At 42.8% G+C, this 23,355-nt stretch overlaps 1 protein-coding gene across 2 annotated transcripts in view; it reads right to left on the reverse strand.

Moving 5' to 3' along the window:
• DCLK1 (doublecortin like kinase 1) overlaps positions 1–23,355 on the reverse strand; it is a 396,113-nt gene that overhangs the window by 144,754 nt on the left and 228,004 nt on the right. For both annotated transcript variants that reach the window (XM_077752539.1, XM_077752542.1), the window contains exon 4: positions 18,917–19,016. In XM_077752539.1, coding sequence (XP_077608665.1) covers positions 18,917–19,016 — 100 coding nt within the window. The remainder of the gene's footprint in view (positions 1–18,916; positions 19,017–23,355) is intronic.

The raw sequence follows: 23,355 nt of genomic DNA on the forward strand, positions 1-23,355 counted from the left end.
AAAAAGAGAAAGCAATGTGGGCCAGGGCAGTGCAAACGGAGTCTTAAGGAGGTGGCATTGCAGCCATGTCTAAAATTACAAGCCCAGACCCAAGTCACCCATTGTTTACTTAAGTGTCACAAGTCACCTGCTTGTGACCTGCATCTCTTCCCAAGTATAAGTATGCTTCTCTATCATTCCAACATTTTCTGGCTTCTCCCTTTAAAGCTGTCAGTGAGAGCCACTGCCCCTTCTAGTGCAGGACTTCCATGTTTCCATAGAAATCATAGAGTCTGATTAAAGTCTCAGGTTTCTGATGTGAGGTAAGTAGGAGCAAAATCATTAAACAAAAATTTTTAAATGTTTATTTATCTTGAGAGAGAGAGACAGAGTGTGAGCGGGGGAGGGTCAGAGAGAGAGGGAGACACAGAATCTGAAGCAGGCTCCAGGCTCTGAGCTGTCAGCCCAGAACCCGATGCGGGTCTCGAACTTACAAACCATGAGATCATGACCTGAGCCGAAGTCAGATGCTTAACCGACTGAGCCACCCAGGTGCCCCCAAAATCATTTTTTTTAAAGAATGGCTCTCCCAGAGTATCCAGCAGGTCATTACAAAGGCTCTTTAGAAAACACCACTTAGATCAAGAGTTCTTGACCTGGATCCACAGATGAGTTTCGGGGATATATAACATCTTAAAATGGAAGGTTTATACGTGTGAATTGCGGTGCGTGTGTGTGTACACCTGGCATGAAATGCATATTTTTCTAGAATTGGGTCCATATCTCTCATTCAGTTCTCAAGTAGGAGCATATTCCCCAGAAGACTAAAAATCAGTGATTTAGACTGGAGTTCAGCAAACTATAGCCTGCAGGCCAAATCCAGCCCACAGCCCGTTCTTCCTAAGTTTTCTTACAATATAGCCACACTCAGGGGTTTATATGGCTGCTTTCACACTACAACAGTATAGCCAATGAGCTGCAACAACAACAAAACGTATGGTTTTACTATCTGGCTGTTTACAGACAAAGGCGCAGACCCCCAATTTAGACAATATTTTTTAGAGCCATCCACTACATGTGAGTGGTTGCTTGCTAATAATTCACCATCCAAAACTAAAAGAGAGCAAATAATTTTAGAGTCAGTTTCCCTTGACCCATGTGGCAGCCTCATAGATCAGTTAATGTGCCCTCGGCTGGCCCTCCTTCTGTCCTCCTTGGAAGACAGCTAGACAGAGGAGTGGCTGAGAGAGACGAGCTAGAATTCTTCCAAAGTGACCCTGCCGCAGGCATCTTGGGTCCTGCTTCCATCGCAAACTGCCAGAGAAGAGTTAAGCAAGAGAATTAACATCACTCTAAATAATTCAAACAGAGTCCTGCTGCTGGCCTTGAACCAAAGATGAGAAATTATATAATTAGCTGCAGCAGATTTAAAAGAGTATATAAAATATGCTAATGCTCTCACCATGTTAAGGCAAAGCTGCGGTAACGATGCCATCTATTAACTAGCCTATAGGATCAGTCCAAATAAAGCGAAACATCCTAAGGGTATTCTAAAAATAATGGTATCAGTCAGTTTGGTAGAATTCTTTGCTTGGGCTGCAAAATAGGGTAAGAAGAAGTTTAACTCCATTTTAATGTTTTGTAAATTGCATATTCCATGTTCAATGCATTTTTTGATTCACAGTATATTTCTTTATCATGAAATCAAGAATAATTTTGTGCGTTTTTTGCTGTTGATGTTGTCTGGATAGCTCTCATCATTCTGATATATTTGCTGGCGGATTCGTGTATGTACATGGGCTTTGCCTGTCCATGTGCAGAGAACAAAGCAAGCAGATACCATGGCAGATATGACTACAGGTGTCCCTCAAGTTCTGCAGCCTTATTCTAAGTTAGTGCCTTGCATGCCAGAAACCTAAAGAATTGCGCCTAAAACCCTAAAGCTTGACCTAAACTTGCAGCTTCTTTATGAAGGTAGGTATCTGGAACTAGGAGAGAGCGCCGCAGAGAATAACAGCCTCTTAGCCAGAGGGGAAGAAATATTTGCAAGTCTAATCTTAATGTCTTAATGGCAGGGAACCTCAAGAGGCTTACTCTAGTCAATAGTGTGTCATCACATGTTTGAACGTCTGAGCTTTCCTCTTTGGGATGCTACACGGGCCTCGTACAGTTTTCCAATCTGATTTTATTAAGTGCTGCCAGCCCACCATGGACAGCCTCTTTCTGTGAGTTAGTTGCTTGCGGTGACATTTTTTACCATAAATTGGCATCTCTCATATGCATAATGTGATACATTATGCATATGGTATGGTTATGATATGATATATATCATAATCAAAATAAAGATTTTGAACTATTTAAAATAGTCTAACCACTATCTAAAATCGGTTCCACTTTAATCAAGAGACGAGGGTTTTGAGGGGCGCCTGGGTGGCTCAGTCAGTGAAGCATCCGACTTCAGCTCAGGTCATGATCTCACGGTTCGTGGGTTCGAGCCCCACATAGGGCTCTGTGCTCACAGCGCAGAGCCTGGAGCCTGCTTCAGATTCTGGGTCTCCCTCTCTCTCTGCCCCTCCTCCACTCACTCTGTCTCTTTCCCTTTCAAAAATAAACATTAAAAAAAAAAGAAAGCACCAAATAATAATGATAATATCATATCGTAATATGTGTCCATTACATTAGAGCTTTGCAATGTGATTTTCACCCATATCATCACATTGAATCCTTGTGGCAACTTCTCCGGATCGGTACTACTTTTGTCTCCATTCTTCCAGTGGACACTGACTCAGAGAGGGTAAGTACTTTGTTCAGGATCACTCAGGTGGTAAGGGCAGGACATTCCTTCTCCCGAGTTGCTGCCCTTTTGAGGATGCATTTTAGGCTGAGGTTGAGGTGCTGACCAACTTATGCAACCTTGCTTAATGGAGCAAGCCCGGGACTGGACATCAGCAGCCTGCCTGTGAGCTCTTACACTAGGATGGTGGTGGACTTCAGGCAGTCAACTTAAGTCCCCTGGGCTTCCTCACGTATGAAATGGAAGAACTGAACACTCCCTAAGGTTCTTTCAACTCTTAACAATTAGGAATTTTATTGGGCAAAGGTAATCCAGTTCCCAAATGATCTGTCTGAAGGGAATGTACATAGTGTGAAATACAACGTACACTTGACAAGAAGATGCAAGGGGTTTTGCATTGTGCACATGTTTAGACGATTCATGCCACAAGTCCCTCTCAAGTAGCACGTTTCACCAAGAGCTAACTGTCTCCACAATTATTAGATCATTTCTATGACCCTTATACAGAAACCAACTTTTGGGATGAGATTGTCAAATGAGGGGGGTCAGCCAATGCCCTTCTGGGGTGGGATCTGGTCATTTTGCCTTTCTCTTATTGCCAAGATCCTAAGTCTTTGATAAGCTCATTGTTTTTGTTACTCTGCTTTTTTCTCCTCATTATGAGTGGTTGGTATGGTTATTGCTACAGAATTAGCATGGATATTGGAAGTTTTCTTGAGATCTTGACAGGGTCCAATGCTGTTTAATAAAAAAATGTGTCTGGTTTCTTCCCCGGGTTCCTGGGAGGAGGCTTCTAAACCCTTGGAATTTTCTAAGTGATAGCAGTGTCCATGTCATTCTTGCCTGGTCCCTTGAATCACATCTGAGTTTATGCTAATGAAAGGACCCAAGATGGGGATTGGTCATACCAAACCAAGTGATGTGGGGCTGTGGGCTTTGAGCCACATGATGACCGCATGACCTCCTAGGAATGGGTGAGCTCCACACATGTGGCCAATGAGTCAACAGACCAGGCTTATGGTAATGAAACCCCGACAAAAACTGGATATCAAACTCAGTGGAGCTTCCTGGTTGGTGAACACATCAATGTGCCAGAAGGGTGATGGGCCCTGATCCCTCAGGGAGAGAGCATGGCAGCTCTCTCTCTGGGACCCTCCTAGATCTTGCCTATGTGTCTCTTCATTTGGCTGGTCCTGATTGTATCCTTTGTAATAAAACTATAATCATAAGTATAGCATAGCACCTTTCCAAGTTCAGTGAGTTGTTCTACCAAACTACTAAACCGGAGGGGAGTGGAGTAACCTCTGAATTTGTAGCCAGTTGGTGAAGAGTGTAGGTGGCCTGGGGACTCCTGAACTGGCAGCAAGCATCTGAAATTAGGGTGGTCTTGCTGGGGACCATGCCCTTACCCTGGGAAGTCCGTGCTAACTCCAGCAAGTTAGTGTCAGACTGTAACCTACGTGCCATCACAGAGCTCTACCCAGGTGAACATCAGGCACATGCCCACCTCAGACTCTTTGCAGTAACTGTTACCTTAGCCCAGAACACTCTTCCCTTGGGATCTTCATGACTGGCTCCCTCACCTCCTTCAAGTCTTTTCTCAAATGCCACCTTCTTACTGAAACTTCTCCAACTACATTATTTACAAGTGCACCCCTCCCACACCCTCCCACATTCCACCACACACACTCCTCTCTTTCCTACTTCATTCTTCTTCTTACCACTTATCTTCAATACACTATGCAATTTGCTTATGATTTTGCGTATTGGGGGTGCCTGGGTAGCTCAGTCAGTTTAGTGTCCGACCCTTGATTTTGGCTCAGGTCATGATCCAAGGGGTTTGTGAATTTGAGCCCCGCATTCAGCAGACTGTGCTGAGACTGCTTGGGATTCTCTGTCTCCCTCGATCTCTCCCCCTCCCCCGCATGAGCACATGTGCAAGTGCAAGCTCTCTCTCTCAAACATAAATAAATCAGCTCAAAAAAAAAAAAAAAGATTTTGCTTATTAAATATCTTCCTCTCCTAATAAGCTCCATGTGGACAAGAATTCTTCTCTCTTCACTTCACTAGTGTCCACAACAGTGCCTGGCACATGGTAGATATTCACTCATACTAGTCTAATTGGGTAGAATCTATAACTATATACACACACACACACACACATATTATAGGGGATACAATAAATTGAATTCATATTAATTGTCTATAAGCCCTGCTACCTAGTGTATTTAGCTATCCTTATTTTCATATTTAGAAAACCCATTGCATATGGGAAGATTTTACATCCTACTTAAGAAGAAACTACAGTACTCATTTGTCCATAGGGTTTTAAACCTAATCATAATGTGAACTACTCTTCTGACTTGTAATGTTATTCTTAGACTAATTCTGTTGAAAAGCTATCAAATGTGAAATGAATACACAAAAAAGGTATTAAGACTTAAGTGTAGCTAAGTTGACACTAAGGTAGAGAGGCAATCCTATAAAGGAAGAAATTTTAGGTTTTCCAAAGCTAATCAACTCAAAAGCTTTATAACCTCTGTTCTCAATAGTTGGGCAAGAAGCTCTATGGTCCTATCAATGAGCTTCCCCAGCTGTCATGTCAATGGGATGCCCCACAAGTGAACGAAAGGCATCCACTGAATCCATTGGACGTAGTACCTCAATAGCTAAACTAAACGAAGAGCTTCATTTTGTCTTTGATCATGACGATGCTCGTTGTCGCCCTGAGCTCCTGGCAATGGTTTGCCTTTGCTCACTTCCCTTCCCTGAGCTTACAGGTGTGGCTTCTTTCAGTTCCATTGCTGGCACTCTTGACAAGGCTGCTGCTTTTCTTTGGCTTTGTTCTGAGTATTTGATTAAATTCATATGAATTTAGACAAACTCTTATTCAGATCTGTTTTACACCTCCAAGAAAAGTTGGACTCATGATTTCACAGTGATTCTGCCTATTGAAACAAGAAGATAAGTCACCCATGCAATCATACTTATTTTTTTACTGAGAGCTTTATCCATTTGTTTATTTTCCAGAGCTATCGGGAAAGAAAATCTAGTTTTAGGCAGCAAAGAGTCATATAACATCACTATCTTATTATGTTTCAGTTACTCAGAACACTTACAATAGTGCAAATCTACAGAGACAACCTATATCCACACACATATCAAATTATTACTTCGTTTTGGAATTCGATTTTAGAATTACCTTCACATCAAGTCTTTTTCCACTGTAACGTGCACTTCATCTGTTTTCCATAAGTAGATATTTAAATTTCCAAAATTTCTTTATTTAAACCCCTAGGATGCCTGACACACAGTAGGCTCTTGACGTGTGCTTGGTATGGGGACTTGAAATGGCAGATGTCAAACAGGCACAAAAACCTCAGTGCATATGCCCCAGGGACGCACACGGAGAGGAAAGTTCTATGTGGACCCTCCTCCACCTGGGGGCATGCGCAGGTCAGTGCAGGGAATAAAAGAACTCAAGGCTCCCCTCAGTGGGAATGCCACCCTGCTGTCGGAAGAGAATGAGCAAGCCAAAGCTGGACATTGGGCCTGAGGCTGCCTCCCACTGCTGCCCCTGAAGACACACAGAAAGGTTATTATAGCTTTTCATTTATTTTTCTTCCTGTCTGAGAGCTTTCAGGCAGCCCTGCTGCCGGGCTTTAGCTAGAGAGGTCCCCAGCAGCATAACTTGTTGGGAAGAGCAAGGGCCTGAAAATCAGACAGACCTTATTTCAACTCTGTCCTCTGCTATTATTTATCCTCAGGCAGAATTTGGATGCTTAAGGCTCTTAAATGCCCAGAATTAATGACTAAAATTAATAAGGTGCTCTCTGGCATGAATACAATTAAAGTACTGGATGGAGGTTCAGATATGCAATTAAACAAGCAGAACCTGGCTTGACATCATATCCGAAAGCCCCAGAAGGTTCAGCTGACCACAAGCTAACCAAGAGCCTGCATGCTTGGCTAGGGCTTAAAGAAACCATAATCACATTTAGGCTGCATTTGAACAAGTTTGATGCCTCTATTAAATAAGTTTATATTCTCTGTGCTGTCTGAAGCCTTCAAGGAGTACCGCTTTCAGTTCTGGGTTTATTCTGAGGAGGATATTGCCGACCAGAAAGTATCCAGAGAAAAGTAATCAGGACAGTAGGGTGGTCTTAAGAGAAACGACTGAAGGAACTTTGCTAACAAATCTGGAAAAATCAGCTCTGGGGAGGTGTCGGGCCTCAGTCCTCAAGCGTCTACAAGGTTGACAGGTGGAATAGATCCCTTCTGCACCCACTGACTCATCTAACATTTCTTGGGCTTTTACTACATTCAGAGCACCGTGATACGTGCTATGCGCTACAGAGATCGATGATACAGAGGACCAGCCTCAAGGCACTAACAATAAGTGGGATGAAAACAAGGAGTCTGGGGGCGCCTGGGTGGCTTAGTCGGTTAAGCGTCCGACTTTCGCTTAGGTCATGATCTCGCGGTTCGCGGGTTCAAGCCCNCTCCCAACCCTGTGAACCACTGGGTATGCGACCTTAAGCAGTTTCTCAGCTCGTCTTAACTTGGTGTGCTTTACTTGTAAAGCAACACCGCAGAGTTTTTCTGAGGATTACATGACAGAAATATCTGTAAAAAGAATGAGAAATCAGTAATTGGCGGAAACCAACAAGATGGGGGAAGAGAACTTGTGAATTGAGCTTCAAAGGGCAAAGGGAGTTTGCTAGGGGGTGCTGGGTGGTGATGGGGAGAAGAAAAAAAAAGCAATCCGTGGATGGGGCAGCATGAGCAGAGACAGAGATACTGAAAATAAAAGGCTTTTGGGAGACCAGCAAGTACCGCCGTGGCTGGAGCGCAGAGGAGCAATAAAGCAATGGCAAGAGGTATAAAGATACAGTAAAGCGGAATCACAGCTTCCCTAGAATGGCATGCCAAGGACTCTCTGGGTGGCGAGGGCTATCTGCAAGTGAATATTAGGAGAATCCACCTGTGTACAAACATATGGAACAATTAAAGACTGAAGCCAGGAAAGCAAGGGTCATCATGAGAGTAAGCAAGGGGGGCACCTGGGTGGCTCAATCTGTTGAGCGTCTGACTCTTAATTTTGGCTCAGGTCACGATCTCACGGTTCATGGGTTCCAGCCCCGAGTTGGGCACTGCGCTGACACTTGGAGTCTTCTTGGGATTTTCCATTTCCCTCTCTCTCTCTGCCCCTAACCGCCCCTCTCAAAAATAAATAAACGAACTTTATTTTTTTTTTTTTTTTAAAGAGTCTAAGCGAGAGATAATGAGGAACAGACCTAAAATAATGATGGAGGCTTTGGAAAGCAGGTGACAAAATGTGAGATACGAGGAGTAAAGGCGAGGGGCAAGTAAAAGACAACTCCACGTTTTGCCAACGTTGGTGTTAAAGAGAATGCTGATGCCATGAACTAATACAGGAAACACAGAAGGAGGGATAAAATTGCCTAAGAAGATGGTGAGTTCAGCTGTGAAATATGTTGAATTGCAAGTAGCTGTGCAATAACCCCAGGGAAGTTCATACTGGAAGTTGGAAATATGGTTCTGGAGCCCATGAGAGGAGTCGGGGCTAGAGATGTAGATCTGAGAGGAGGTGTACTTAGAGATTAAGAGTATATTGTCAAACGTAAACAAACTTGGGTTTGAACTCTGCCTTCGAGGCCAACTAGCTGTGTGGCCTTGGACAAATTATTTATCATCAAAGCTTTAATTTCCTTAATTATAAGATTGGGAAAATTATACATCCTTCAAAGACTTTGCTTATTGCATACCATCTGGTTGCCATTTGTCACCGTCACTGTCTACCGTAACCATCAGTGCTGAAACCATTAAGGTAGACGAACTTGGCTTGGAATTGAAAGTAATTAGGTAGAAAAAAAGGGTTGAGGAATGAGTCTTCGGGAACAATTAGGAAGAGAAACATGGCAGAACAAACCTGAAAGCAGCTCAGGAGCAGTCAAGAAGGTAGGCAGAAGATTGGAACAGCAAAACACAGGGAAAGACAAGAGAATTTCAAGGCGAGAATCCTCGACCGTGTCAAATGCCATGAAGAACTTGGGGAGGAAAAAGGAAACCAAGGGCAAAGGATATAGTGATCTGAAGGTTATCCTTGTGTATGGGACTAATATATATGTGGTAGAAGTGGATGGCAGTCACAAATGGAACACGGTTCAAGATGGAATTTGCGCCCAGACTGCAAGGGGATGTGTTTCAGATACCAAAGTGACTTGCGAGCCTGATCACCTTCTAGAAATTTCAAAGCAGATATAAACAAACAAATTGTAGGCCTTAGTTTTCTTACCCATTTCAAAGGGATAAAAGCCTTACGTTATCAGAGAGAAAGGTGATTTGTGAGAAGGACTTCTTTAGAGAGTTGTGCTATGAGTTCCCTCATTGCAAAAGAGGGGACACGCTTCTCTCCATCTCAGTTGGGCCTTCACTGGGAGATCTGAGGAGGCTGGTCAGTGTCATCTGCGGATGGACGGGAATTACACACTCGTGCTTGAGTGTTTGGCTTTTTACTGGAGAACCGCTGGCAGCAGAGAAAAGGAGGCTCGGTTGCATCGGGTGGCGTGTCATCACGGCAAAGGACATGGGAGTGCATTGATGGAACTGAGGGGGTGAGTTGGCATGGAGCTAATTTAAATTCTTCCCAAGAGGGTCATCTGAGGCCAACAGGGAGAGCTTTGGAAAACAAAGGTTAAGGGAGAAACATCCAAAGCTGGAAGAAACCGATCTGACCACATCAAAGAAGAGTGGAATGTTCGTAGGGAGAATCCCTGAAGAACCCACAAAAACACCCGTACGAGAAGTTGGCTTCATGAAACATGTGCTGGCCCAGACGGCCTGAAGCCATCTTACAACAGTGCTGTGATCTAAGGGTCCCTCCTCCCCTCTCCCACCCCCTGCTCCTCTCCACCCTTCTCTCTTCCCACCCTGAAAGATGAAACAGCAGGGAGGAGGTAAGTGAAAAAGGAGAACCCGACCTTTTTCCTTCAAACAAGGGACTCGCAACATTGGGCCCTGGAGAGGTATGGAAAAAAGAATTCCGGTTTCGAATGACTACTGCATGGGACTCAACATTTCCATTTCTGGACTGAGATGGTGATTTTTACTAGAGAAGTCCATAATCCTTTTCACTATCTTAGGAAGGAGGAGAAAAGTCTTGAGATTTGTGACTAAGTGTCCTACAGTGACAAAGAACAACTTTTACCACCATATACATTTAAAAGGATAGTGGGATACAACTTTTTAATGAAAAAAAAAGCCCCCATAATGCTCATGTTTGCAATGCACTGTTTATCCAAGGGTATAAAAAGTGAGTCAGGACAAGGACATGAAGGCCTTGAGGACAGTAATTTTGCATATATTTTTTGGTTATTCTGTGTGGGTTTTTTGTTTTGCTTTGTTTTCTAAGACTGTTTGGCAGAGAAAGGGCACTCTGGTTTGATGAGATGACAGAGATAGCTGAAGGCCCTCTTATGGCCAGGAGAAACTTAGTTGTGGCTGCAGGTAGAGGAGAAAGAGATTGTAAAGAGAGGGTAAAATAACAATTCCACAAGAACAACAGGAAAAGAATACTGATAAGGCACGGTCACAAAGAAGAAGAGAGAAGACAGTGTCAAGAACATCGTATTTGCCTTTAGAAGAAAAGAGAGACTCTTCTTCCTTTGAAAGATGAGAGAAGGAGGGGAGAAAATATGGAGACATTTTGGTTTAGAAGGAAGGCAGATGAAACAGTTTTATAGTGAATGACTTTGATCGTCTCTGTAGTCTACAGAATTTCATTTCATCTTCTGCGAATGAAGGCAGTGGGTGGTATTTATTACTCCGGAGGGAAGAATTAGGACTGCTGTGTACAAGCTAGACAGAGATTAAATTGAGCCCAACGTAAGAAAGAACTTCAAAAAAGGTGCCTGCATGGCTCAGTCAGTTAAGCGTCTGACGCTTGATTTCGTCTCCGGTCATGATCTCATGGTTCATGGGATGGAGCCTTGCATTAGGCTCTGTGCTGACAGCATGAAGCCTGCTTGGGATTCTCTCACACACTCTCTCTCTCAATCTCTCTCTGTCCCTCCCCCTTCTCAAAATAAATAAACTTTTTTTTTTTTTTTTTAAAGAGAGAACTTGGGGCACCTGAGTGGCCCAGTCAGTTAATCATCTGACTTTTGATTTTGGCTCAGGTCACGAGTTCAAGCGCCGCATCCAGTTTTCTGCTGTCAGTGGAGGGCCCACTTTGGATCCTCTGTCTCGCCCTCTCTCTCTGCCCCTCCCCTGCTCCCTCTCTCTCTCAAAAGTAAACATAAAAAAAAGAAAGAACTTATAAAAAATATCAGCACTAGTGGACAGTGGGATTGACCTTCTTATACAGCTGTAAGCTGCAGAAAAGAGGGTTCTAGCTGGGGATGGATGAACAGCGATTGCAATGCCATGCGAGGGACCTCTGCATTGGATAGGGAGGTGGGCTGACAGCCTCCAAGACTCCTAGTGTGCAGCATTCATTGTCAATGTTATATTAGGGTATTTCTATGCCAACAATTCAGGTGTCAGTGTGACTGAATACAATAAAAGGAAGCCCAAGAGGACCAGAAAGGAAAGTGTAAAGAAAAGACTGCATGTGTTACACAATGTCTTGATTTCCTAACTAGAAGATCATCTATTTGTAGCAAAGGAACTAGCTTGTGCTTGAGTTAGATCCTGTCCCAAAGTATAATACTCTGTATGTCTCCATAGCTTGGCAGCTATGAAATTTGAAAATATCACTATGTACTGGGGAACTTTATATTTATGCATGAGCTAAAATGTAGTTATGGTGGAGGAAGTCTCCAGAACCCCTCCAGTTTTACCACTGCTAAGAGGCAAATGGGAACTTGCTGATGAGAGTAAGCACATTACCAATGCACTCTCTGGAACTCAAAACAAAGAAAAACACTAAAACTCTCTATTTCCAACTTCAGGCTGCATTCTATAAGTCAATGCAAATCAAAATCATGCCAGATTTTCTATACAACAATGAAATGTCATGGAAAGTTGGCAATTATTCAATAAGACAGCTATCGAGTTTTTTAAAAAATAAGAACCATACATTCTGAGAATTAACATTTATTGAAACAATAAAATATTCCGGCATGAAGTACCACGCATCTCAAAGAAATATGCCCACAGATTCGATTTAAACTGGCCATATAATCCAATTAAAATTTAAATCTATAAAGAGAAGTCAGTCTATTATGACCCATTAGTCATTTCCTACAATATTTTTCCAAAAGAATAAAACACACTACGGCAATAAGCACCATGTAATATTTTGAGTCAAAGTTCAGTGCCAGAGATTTGTTGGCATTTTTAGACATAAGCGATATTAAAAGTCTTATAATGGGTCATATTTCATGTAAGTGCGATTGCCTACAGCTATCTGTGCCTAGCATACTGCCTGGCACATGCTAAACTCGCTTAGCCTATTGAATAAATGAATGGATGCATGAAAAAATGAATGAATTTTGTCAGCAGTAGCTAAAAACCCATTCTGTGAGGAGGCCAATCCAGACTCTGAGCATTGTCCTGGTGTTCGTAATGATCTCGTGGTTTCCTAGCAACACTGGCCCTGGGACAGAGTGATGGGGCCATCAAAGCCCCCACGGCCCCAAATCTACGTGGACATATGGGCTGGGACCCCTGACCATTGTCTATTTTAAACGTCTGACGGGTTCTAAATATGGTCTGGTTTAACCTTCCAGAGATTCCCTCCAGAGAAGGGTGGATATCTTCGAATGTCTCTTAATTCCCTCTTACCTCCACCCCAGGAATAGAAGCCGAGAGTGGGAAGAAAGCAACAGATAATCACTTTTTGGTTCGAAAGAGCACCAGAACCAAATCTTGGTGACATCTGCCTCCACTTAAGCCCTGCAAATGAATCTACGTGGCCAAGTCCAGCTGCAGTCCACTAGGAGGGATATTTTAGCTGAGGTGTCATTCGCTAACATCATTCAATAAGTAATAAGGAACACAGTTTTGAACGTGCTTTGACATTTATTATCTCATTTGAGGTCCATTACAAGCCAGGGGGAAAAAGGTGTTTCACAGAATAGGAAGCAGGCTTGGAGACACAAAGAGCGCACAGCAGGTAGGCCGTGGAACCCGGATTACACGTGTCTCCTGACCCTACTCCCATACTGCTGCCACTATTCTAGGTTCTAGCCCATTTTCTTACTACCCAGAATTGGGGGAAACAATCAAGATCGTTGCTTGGTGAAGGGTGCCTAATGGCAGCTTCTGTCTCATCTCATTCAGGATATGGGTCGATCAGGATGGAGTGTTTTGAGAAATGTTTTACGAAGCGGATTCTGGGCACCTAACAGTAGGGAGTCCATAAGAGAAGCCAAAGAAATGTTCCTTCTAGAATCACATACCCAGCGGGCACCTGGGTGGCTCAGTCAGACCGGAGTTCAGCTTAGGTCATGATCTCGAAGTTTGTGAGTTTGAGCCCTGCATCAGGCTAGCGGCTGTCAGCGTGGAGCCTGATTCAAATCCTCTGTCCCCCTCTCTTTCTGCCCTTCCCCCACTTGCACTCTCTCTGTCCCTCAAAAATAAATAAACCTTTAGAATCACATACCCAGGAAGAACACTGTTTTTCAGATGGGTGTGGCTAGTGCAGGGAGAAGCTGGCCTGGCATTCCCCAGAAAGGGGACATGATGCACACACGTGCATGCACACACACGGACACACACACATGGTATCCCGAAAGTCTTAGTGCAGTTTTAAACTTTCATAACTTCAAAAGTATAAATGCTACCAACTTACAAAAATAACATGAAAGCCCCATCACTTAAATTTCTTCTCTTCTTCTACGCTATACTTACTATACTTGTACACTAGCTTTGTGAATTTTGAAGAACATTTTTAATTTCGCCTTTTTGTTTCAGTCGACATTTGCCATGTTCAAGCAGAGGGGCTGAAAGGTTTTATAATATATGACGTGCCTACATTCCATTCGGCAAATGAGCCACATCTCACAGGAAGCCTGTAGTCTGCTAAAATCTTCACATGTTCTTCTGTTAAAACTACGTTACTCCTAATTAAGCTTGTAAAACTGGCATTTAAAAAAAAAAATACCTGAAGCTCTACTTTTTGTTAATACTAATTCAATTTTATCTTCTTGCATACTACCCATTCTCTGTTAAAATCCCTGTGGATCTTTGTTTTCTTACCCGACGATTTCATCCACACGCCATCCACATTCTCAAATGCGCATTTCTAGCCATACTCAACTACACAGAATCTGAGGCAGAGCCCTACTGGTGTGACTCTCAGCACACAAACAGTCCCTCTCTTTAGGGACCTATGAGCCAATTCTAACAGAGAGCTCCACCACCCCATGAACACTGCCTCCTGGACAGGGCAATTCAATTCAGTCAATTAAAAACACAACAACCTATGTCATTCAGACCATATATTTTTATCTTAGTCAAAAGGACTCCAAGAGAGGCTCTGTCAAATGCACTGCTAACCAATGCATTACTCAGACCATCTCACGGCCATCTTCTGACCCACTGGGTGAGTGACCCTACCTGTGAAAGGTCAGATGAGGGGACAGTCTTGTCACGACTCTGTTGTCTATGTATTCTACTAATTAATATAAAGCTATAACTGTGCAAACCTAAAGGCGGGTGGAAACAAACAAATCAAAATGAGCTTACTTGTGACTCAGGTTCAAATAAAATCCAGACAACTTCAAACATCTGTTGTAGGTTGAATTGTGTCCCCCAAAAGATATGTGGAAGCCCTATTCCTGGTACCTGTGAATGTGACCTTATTGGGAAACAGGGTCTTGGCAGATGTAATCATGTTAAAATGAAGTCATACTGGATTAGGATGGGCCTTAATCCAATAGCTGGATTTCTTAGAAGGGGAAACTTTGCACACACAGAGAAGGCTTGCGGGGCTGGAGGCAGACCCTGGAATAACAGCACAGGAAGCCAAGGGATTCCCAAAACTGCCAACAACCGCCAGAAACTAGGATTATAGTTTAGAAGGCATTTTACTCACAGACTTCAGAGGGGGCAGAGATTTTCCTTTACCTTGAGTTTAGACTTTTGGCCTCCAGGACTATTAGAAAATCAACTGCTGTTGTTGGAAGCCACCTAGTTTACGGTGCTTTCTTACAGCAGCCCTAAGAAGCTAATACAACATCTGTGCAAAAATATGTAAGTAATATCAGATTCAAGAGCACCCGGGGACTGGTAGAAAGAGAGGATGAGAGACACTAAGATTCCTGAGCAGGAGGTAGGCCTGGCAAGGGTAAGGTAACTGGGTGAAGGAACTGACCTAATAGGTTTGGGAGGTGTTGGCTTGAGGCTGGGGGGCTGGGAGTGGGGACAGACAGAAGGTGACATCCTGTGATAAGCTCATCACTGAGGGGTTAACTATCCCTCCTTAGTGTGAGATGGGCATTTCTCAACAAAATCCTCTCACTTTTTAATGGCAACAAAAATCATCAATTCGTCAGTTTATCATCAATATACAAGCTATGTTAAGCTTCCTGTCTCCAATTTGGCATTTTCCTATGTTTCATCATTCTAAATGAGACAGCAGCCCATGCAGGGGAAGGAGCTGTGGACTGTCTGCCTCTATATATAGCGCTGTATCCACCATTTTTCAAAGGTGCTAAGACTCCACCGATTGATGACGATATTGCTAAAACGGGTTACATTTTAAGCTGGAAAAAGGAAGGCATTTTTCCCCCATGTGAAAATTTAGGGGAGGAAGGATGCTCCCTCGCAGTTTCTAATATTGATCTGGCTCCAATGCAGCCCATGAAATATAAGTCTACAATGGCAGAATTCCTCACTGGAAAGACCCTACAAGCCATCTCCAGGAGCTTGCCCGGCAGTACTTAGGGAGACTTGTTCTTGCTGGTCCTGAGCACGCTGGGAGCTGGGTTCATTTTGAAAGATAAAATAAAAGCGCTGCCTTGTGGCAAAAGGCCACTTCTTGATGCCATTAAATCAGGGCCAGCCCTGCTTGAGCATTAATTCTGAAGATGTCTGTACCCCCCACTGATACTCCTTTTAGGAAGCTAGTAGGGAACAGGCCAAATGAAGCCACAATGTGCAAATACCATTTAGCAAGTACAGATAAGCTGGGATAAATCATCTCAGAGCACTTAAAAAAAGATTCAAATTTTAATACATTAGCACTAGAACATGCTGTACAAGCAACAGGGAAATTGCAGTTGTCAATGTGTGAATTTAGTCTCAGAGTAAGTTCATCCAAGGAAGTTAAATCTCAATTTAGATTCTTTCCTCTACCCCTTCCCCCAATCCACGTGTTTCTTTTAGGATGGAGGAGGACACTGTTACTCAGCAAATGGATTTCACACCAACAAATGGTTAGGGTATATTCGTCAGGGGTAAGAACGTGAGGTTCTCACTTTCTCACTGAAATAGTTTGAAGTGGTCCTTCAAAGTGGCAAACCAGAAATGGTGGGCAAGGTGTCTGATGCACGTGTGTTCACGTGCACTGTTGCACGTGTATGTAGATATCTAGCTAGCTAGCTGTCTTTTTTTTCTTAATATTTTATTTTAATTTTTTAAATTTATTTCTAGGAGAGAGAGAGAGAGACAGCGTGAGCAGGGGAGGGTCAGAGAGAGAGGGAGTCACAGACTGAAACAGGCTCCAGGCTCTGAGCTGGCAGTCAGCACAGAGCCCGACGCGGGGCTCGAACCCACAAACCGCGAGATCATGACCTAAGCGAAAGTTGGACGCTTAACCGACTAAGCCACCCAGGCGCCCCTTCTTAATATTTTAAATGTTTGTTTAGGGGCGCCTGGGTCGTTCAGTTGGTTAAGCATCCAACTTCGGCTCAGGTTATGATCTCACAGTTCATGAGTTTGAGCCCCACATGGGTCTCTCTGCTGTCAGCACAGAGCCCGCCTCGGATCCTCTTTCCCCCCTCTCTCTCTGCACTTCCCCTGTTTGCATATGAGCACACACACTCTTTCTCTCCCTAATGTTTATTTATTTATTTTGAGAGAGAGAGAGTGTGTGTGCAAGCAGGGGAGGGGCAGTGAGAGAGGGAAAAGAGAGTGAGCCGGGGGGAGGGGCAGAGAGAGAATCCCAAGCAGGCTGCACACTCAGCTCGGAGCTCGATGTGGGCCCGATCTCATGACAGTGAGATCCTGACCTAGGCCATATCAAGAGTCCAAAGCTTAACTAACTGAGCCACCCAGGCACCCCTATCTGCATTCTTTTTAATGAGAAAGGATTCTAAAGGGAAATCACAAAGGATTTTCGGGTACTTTGCTGTTGTGCTTTCCAGAAAGCCTGTCTGCCTACCGTTGCAGGGGGAAAGGACAGGTTACAGCATACGTGTGAGAGCACATTGCAGGGAAGGCAGAGCCCAGACCAGAAGGCTCACTGGGAGGGGCGGGGCCAGGCCCCGGGTCTACCCGGAGGCCTGACTGACAGAGACCTTGGCGGCCCCAGGTCTACACTGCTGATTTGAAACCGAACTGTATTGCAGCTGGAATCTGACAGGTTGTTTTCTATCAAGGCAACAAATGAAACTTTCATTTCAGAATGCATCTGTTCTCTCAGACTATTCTATCAGCAGCAGCTATTTTCTTTAAATTGAAAGTCACGGCAGTTTATTTTTCTCAAAACTGTGCGGTTAGCTCCTGCCTGACTCCTAACATTTCTCTCGTTCTGCACAATGGCAAAGCGGTCTCATCCTGTAGAAGGTAGGGGTGGGATGGGGAGAGTCCCTCCGGAGGGCACCCTGTGTGATATATTTACATAAATCATTGCTCCCGAAAGGCACATCCATCAGAGATAAAGATGGAATGTATTTCGAGAAAAATTTAATTTAGAGGGAAAGAGACACCGAAACCACTCTTCCAAGTAGGTTTTTTGAACCAAAATAACTTAAATCTCTTCAAATGACACTTCTATCATCTTCTCTATCTATCCATCCAACGTATTATGTCATATCTCATGTCAAATATGTACGTTCGTTGGGCATTTGAAGTCTTCACAGCACAGGGGAAGTCTTTCTTACTCTTATCCCTCCCCCACACACCCTAAGTCAGTTTTAAATGATGAAATAATTGCACTACACTCAAATGCATGTAGATGACACGCATATATACATTAATATAGATACTATGTGTGAACATACATCAGCAGGGGGAGAGTGGCACCCCCACATCATGTCGCTTACCCGATCAAGTCAGCACTCGAGTATTTCCCATCCACTTTGTCAGAAGCTCACTAATTTGTTTCCGCATGCACTTAAGCATAAAATTCATTATCACTTCACAAAGCACTTCCCAGTAGCTAGAGTCTGAATTGTCCATAAATATGTAGTATCTCCCAATTAAATCAGAAGTAATATGATTAAGGAGAGGTCTCTCTCTCTCTCTCTTTTTTTTTTTTTCTTTCAATTTTCAATGCAATAATCTTTCCTGTGATGCTGTTAGGACTCTGAGATGACTCATGGCATAAAAAAAAAAAATCATTCTTGAAGTCCCAACCTTTCATGTTCATTTCCCAACACAAGTCTTTCCCTCTTGATCAACTGTCTTTTTGCTATTTTTTATAAACAATCACATTTCGGTTTGAATCCAATGACCTACCCCTTTCCTTTTGGGTCTCTCACAGATGCTAACGATGTACAAATTCTGCAGTAGTTAAAGGAAAAGGGATGCCTAGCCACTGTCCCCAGAGAGGAATCAAGGGAGGCAAAGTGAAAGCTTCACAGAGAAACACACTCAATAATTTTATGATTACAAAGCTCTCAACTACACGTGTTGGACAAAAACAGAGAATCAAAAATATAGAAATCTGCATCATGGTTTCTAGAAAACATCAGTTTAGTTATTAAATGGTTATAAATTAGGGTTGGTCATTTACTCTTCTGAATGATTTAACCTTCCCAATTATCATTTCATCTGTTTTCTATATTAAAAAAAATCAAAGAAATTCTAGATATGGAAAAGACATGCTGGGTGAGGATCTGAAACTGATTTGGTAGCTTTGGGGTTGACATAATCTTGGCCTGGTGCAGCTCATTTTGGAAAGCTGCCTCAAATTTCCCCTGGTTTTGAACTTTTTTTTTTTTTCCTTACCACTTTCATCTAGCAAGAAATCATCCTGGTAACGGAACTTCTCCGGTCCACATGCAATAAAAATGTCATCGTCACCAAAAAAGTCCTGAAGGCACATCACCTACAAGAGAAAAGCATGGCACTCAGCAAGGGGTCAGCAGAACAGCAATTACAACACTGCATCCCGGCAAGCAGACATCTGCATAAAGCCACTTCCCACGTCTAATGGAATCAACAGGACAGCCTCTCCAGAGGAATTTCAAAAAAAGGTTTCCAGCATCTGTTACTAGTAAGAAACATGTTACATTTCAGTTGCGCAGGAAGACGGGATAAAGAAAATAGAACCGGTAACTGTCACATTTATTACTTGACATATCAATAGGCTATGGGGTAAGAGCCCTTTATTTTCATAGTAGAGTGGATGCAGCAAGATGTGGAAAAGGAACACCCCTTTATTCTTTTGAATGTAATATTCCTAGATAGCAGTAAAAGTTAGCACATGATTATAGCAACAAATATAGTAATCATGGGGTGATTACTGGGATAACTACTGAAGGAAAATATCTGTATCACAGTATGAATAAAATGATCTCCTTTACACCCCTTCTACCTCTAGTTGAAACAGAAAGGGAGGAGCGCCTGGGTGGCTCAGTCCTTAAGTGTCTGACTCTTGATTTTGGCTCATATGATCTCACAGCTCGTGGGTTCGAGCCCCGCATCGGGCTCTAGCACTGACAGTGTAGAGCCTGTTTGGGATTCTCCCTCTCCCTCTCTCTCTCTCTGCCCTCTCTATCCACCTCCCCTCCACCTCTGGTCAAAATAAATAAATCCACTTAAAAAAAGAAGAAATGGAAATGGAAGTCCTCATAAAAGGAAGAATAGAGTAGTTCTTTCTGAAATTCAGATACAGAGTCTGGCCAACTCAAGTTATGGTGTATGCCCCACCACTCAAGGGATTCTAAACTTTAAAACTCCTGTGCTGCCCAGTTTCTTGTAGCTACACCAAAGGAAGGTTTTAAAACAACTTTTGGGTATTTATTCAGCTTATTCCCCAGTAAGAACTTTAAGAGAGCTAAATGTCGTTTTTCAAGTACACGTGGTCCAAATGAAAAATTTCAAGTACACGGCTCTCTGTCTCTAGATATGTGGTGTAATATTTTGTTCACAATATGTATGATGCCAACACAAGGCACTGGGAACACTGCTGATTTCTATCTATTTTCAATTTCCTTTGCTTGGAGCAAATCATAAAGCGGCCAATTGAAGGCACCCATTCAGAGCTGTATGAAATAGACTTTCTAATTGCATTTCCCCTTGGATATCTGAGGCCACAGAAAAATCCCCTGAAGTGTTAGATCCTTGGGGCCCGTGTTTACTATTAACGGCTCCTTATTTGTCTGCAGTCAGCTGCAGGGCACATCTGGGCTCTGCTCTTAGTCAGTGTTTGGTGGCACTGCTCTGTCACATCAAAGGTGCTGTAAGACTTACAATAGTAAGTTGGGAGAACACAGCCTTGCACAGAGACCCAAAATGTGGTGATGTGTAGCCTTCAAATAGTTTTGCCAAATAGCTCTCATTTCCAAATAATCGCTTGACTGAAATTTTAAGAATGAAATTTCTATAATAGTTTGATAATCGCATTAAGTGTGAGTGAGGTACACCCACAACAGATTTTTGAAAAGCCTGAATATATAGGTGATTTAAGAGGGACATTGTAATTATCAAGAAAAATAGACTAAAGGGGCAGCTGTGTGGCTTAATCAGTTAAGCATCCAACTTTGGCTCAGGTTATGATCTTGTGGTCCGTGGGTCTGAGCCCTGGGTCAGGCTCTGTGCAGACAGCTCAGAGCCTGTAGATGGCTTCAGATTTTGAGTCTCCCTCTCCCTCTGCCCCTCCCCCACTCAAGCTCTGTCTGTCTCTCTCTATCTCAAAAATAAATAAACATTGAAAAATTTACAAAAAAGAAAAAAATAGACTAAAGATCTTCAAGAGTGGTGTCAGAAGCTCTGGTCTTCTACTTGGGTTAAAAACAGGTCCTTTTGATTCAGCACCCACTCAATTTCACTCCTCCCTTTCTGTCTGATCTCATCTGTGACCCTGTTCATCTTTATCTCCACGACAAGTACCCTACCCTAGCCTTCTCGATCAGTGGTTGATGTGATCCCAACCAACCCATACAGGCCATTTTCATTTTACACGCATAAGTCTTTATAGCGTCTACTCTACACCAGTTAGCATAGAGCACATACATACAAAAGGAATAAAACATGTTCTCTCCCTCAGGCTAAAATGTGAACAATTAACCTTAAGGCAGTATTTCCTAGAGTGTGAATGGTCCATAGGTTTTGTGGGAAAAAAGGGGGCGGGGGGAGTTCAATGGCCACACAGATTTGGCGAATACTGAGTTCATCCAATACAAACAGGCTTCTTTACTTCTGGTCTTTGCAAAGCCCTAATGCACTAATGTACACAACTCCAAAGAGGAGATAGAAAATCCAGTATTTCCCAATCTTATTTGATTCCAGAACTCTTTTTTTCACACAGCATCATATGGACTAGTGTGTGATGTGGTTCCCTTTGGGTCGGCACTGACACCCAGAGGTGAGAAGAACTCTGGGAACGCACAGGGGAAGAACAGTTATCACTGTCCTGAACAACGACATTTCTTTAGCTCATAAATATTTATTTGCTAGATTTTCTTTTTGTACTCCTTCAAACATCTATGATGGGGCTACTCTGTACTAAGCTTTGTGCCAAACATTATGATGACAAACCCTAATAGATGAAAAATATTGTTTACCAAAGGAATTGTCCCTCTGTTCCACATATTCTCATCATTTGTATTCTAGAACAGCAAACTGCCAATCAGATCACATTCATCTATGTGTGCATGTCTTATGCTATCGTTAAGCAGGCAGATAACTATCATCAAAACTATAACATGTGAGGGGCGCCTGGGTGGCTCAGTCGGTTAAGCGTCCGAATTTGGCTCAGGTCATGATCTCAGGGTTCGTGGATTTGAGTCCCACATCGGGCTCTGTGCTGACAGCTCAGAGCCTGGAGCCTGCTTCAGAGTCTGTGTTTCCCTCTCTCTCTGCCCCTCTCCAGCTCATGCTCTGTCTCTCTCTGTCTCTCAAAAATAAACATTAAAAAAATTTAAAAACAAACTATAACACGCAATAAGCAGGTTGCCAGCCAACTAACTACCTTCCACCATATACCCATAGCCATCCGCTGAGCCCAAGACTCAAAGAACAGAGCAGCCAATGATCCAGCTTGGACAGTTTAGGTTTAATTCTGTTGGCAAGTGGGAAATGAAACATGATGAACTTTTGATGTTGTTTCCAACTCCAGGATTCCAAGAACATAAAAGGAATGCAGCAATTGTTAAAGAGAAGTAACTGTCATCACCCGGCACAAAAAGACAGGGAAAAGTCATTTCAGTGCCAGGCAACATGTATTCATTTACCTCTCAATCTTCAGTGACTAAAATCAAAGAATTTGTTAAACTATCAGAAATTATAATGTTTTCTGTGCTCTCTGCTCTGGCATCATTTAGCCATTTCCCTGCTCATAACCTCCGACCAAAGAAGGTATGTATGGTCAGGAGATCAAATTCAAATTTATAAAACTGCTTCTTCTTAGAAGCCATGATAAAAGATTTGATAGTAAAGGAGGCTTAAACACAAAGTTATGATAAAGATGGATTTAGGATAATCTGAGCACTTCAATTATCCATGCTCTCACCCTCTATCACTGATTTAGAGGTGGTTGTAACATACTCTATCTAACAAAAAAGAATAACAGAAGAAGATGTAGAACCCTCTTCTCTAGGCCAATGTACTATGAGAATTTTCCTTCAGGCATTACTGGACATTCTGATGTCAAAGGATTAGGATAGGTAGAAATGTAAAATCAATGTTTTGCATAAAGAACTAATTTTATACATCTATACGGTGTTATTGAATGTGAGGTTCTCAGGATGCCTGGGTGGCTAAGTCGACTGAGTATCTGACTTGATTTGACTCAGGTCATGATCCCAGGATCGAGCCGTGTATCGTGCTCTGCACTGAGCATGGGGTCTGCTTATGATTCCCCTTCCCCTCTCCTTCTCTCCGTCATTCTCCTCGGTTCCTGCTCTCTCTTAAATAAATAAATAAATAAATAAATAAATAAATAAATAAATAAATAAATATATTTGAGGTTCTCAAAATTCAGTGTGATAACAAGCTTTAAAAAAAAAGTCCCTAGGGCACCTCACCAGCTCAGTTGGTTAAGCATTTGAACCTTGGTTTCAGCTCAGGTTCGCGAGATGGAGGGCTGATAGTCCTGCTGTCAGCATGGAGTCTGCTTGGGATTCTCTCTCTGCTCTTCCCTCCCTTTCTCTCTCAAAATAAATGAAAACACATTAAAAAAAAAAAGAATAAGTTCCACTTATGGATTAACATCTCGCAAAACA

Source organism: Crocuta crocuta, unplaced genomic scaffold (genome assembly GCF_008692635.1).
Source record: "Crocuta crocuta isolate KB4526 unplaced genomic scaffold, BGI_CrCroc_1.0 scaffold190, whole genome shotgun sequence".
Taxonomy (NCBI): Eukaryota; Metazoa; Chordata; class Mammalia; order Carnivora; family Hyaenidae; genus Crocuta; species Crocuta crocuta.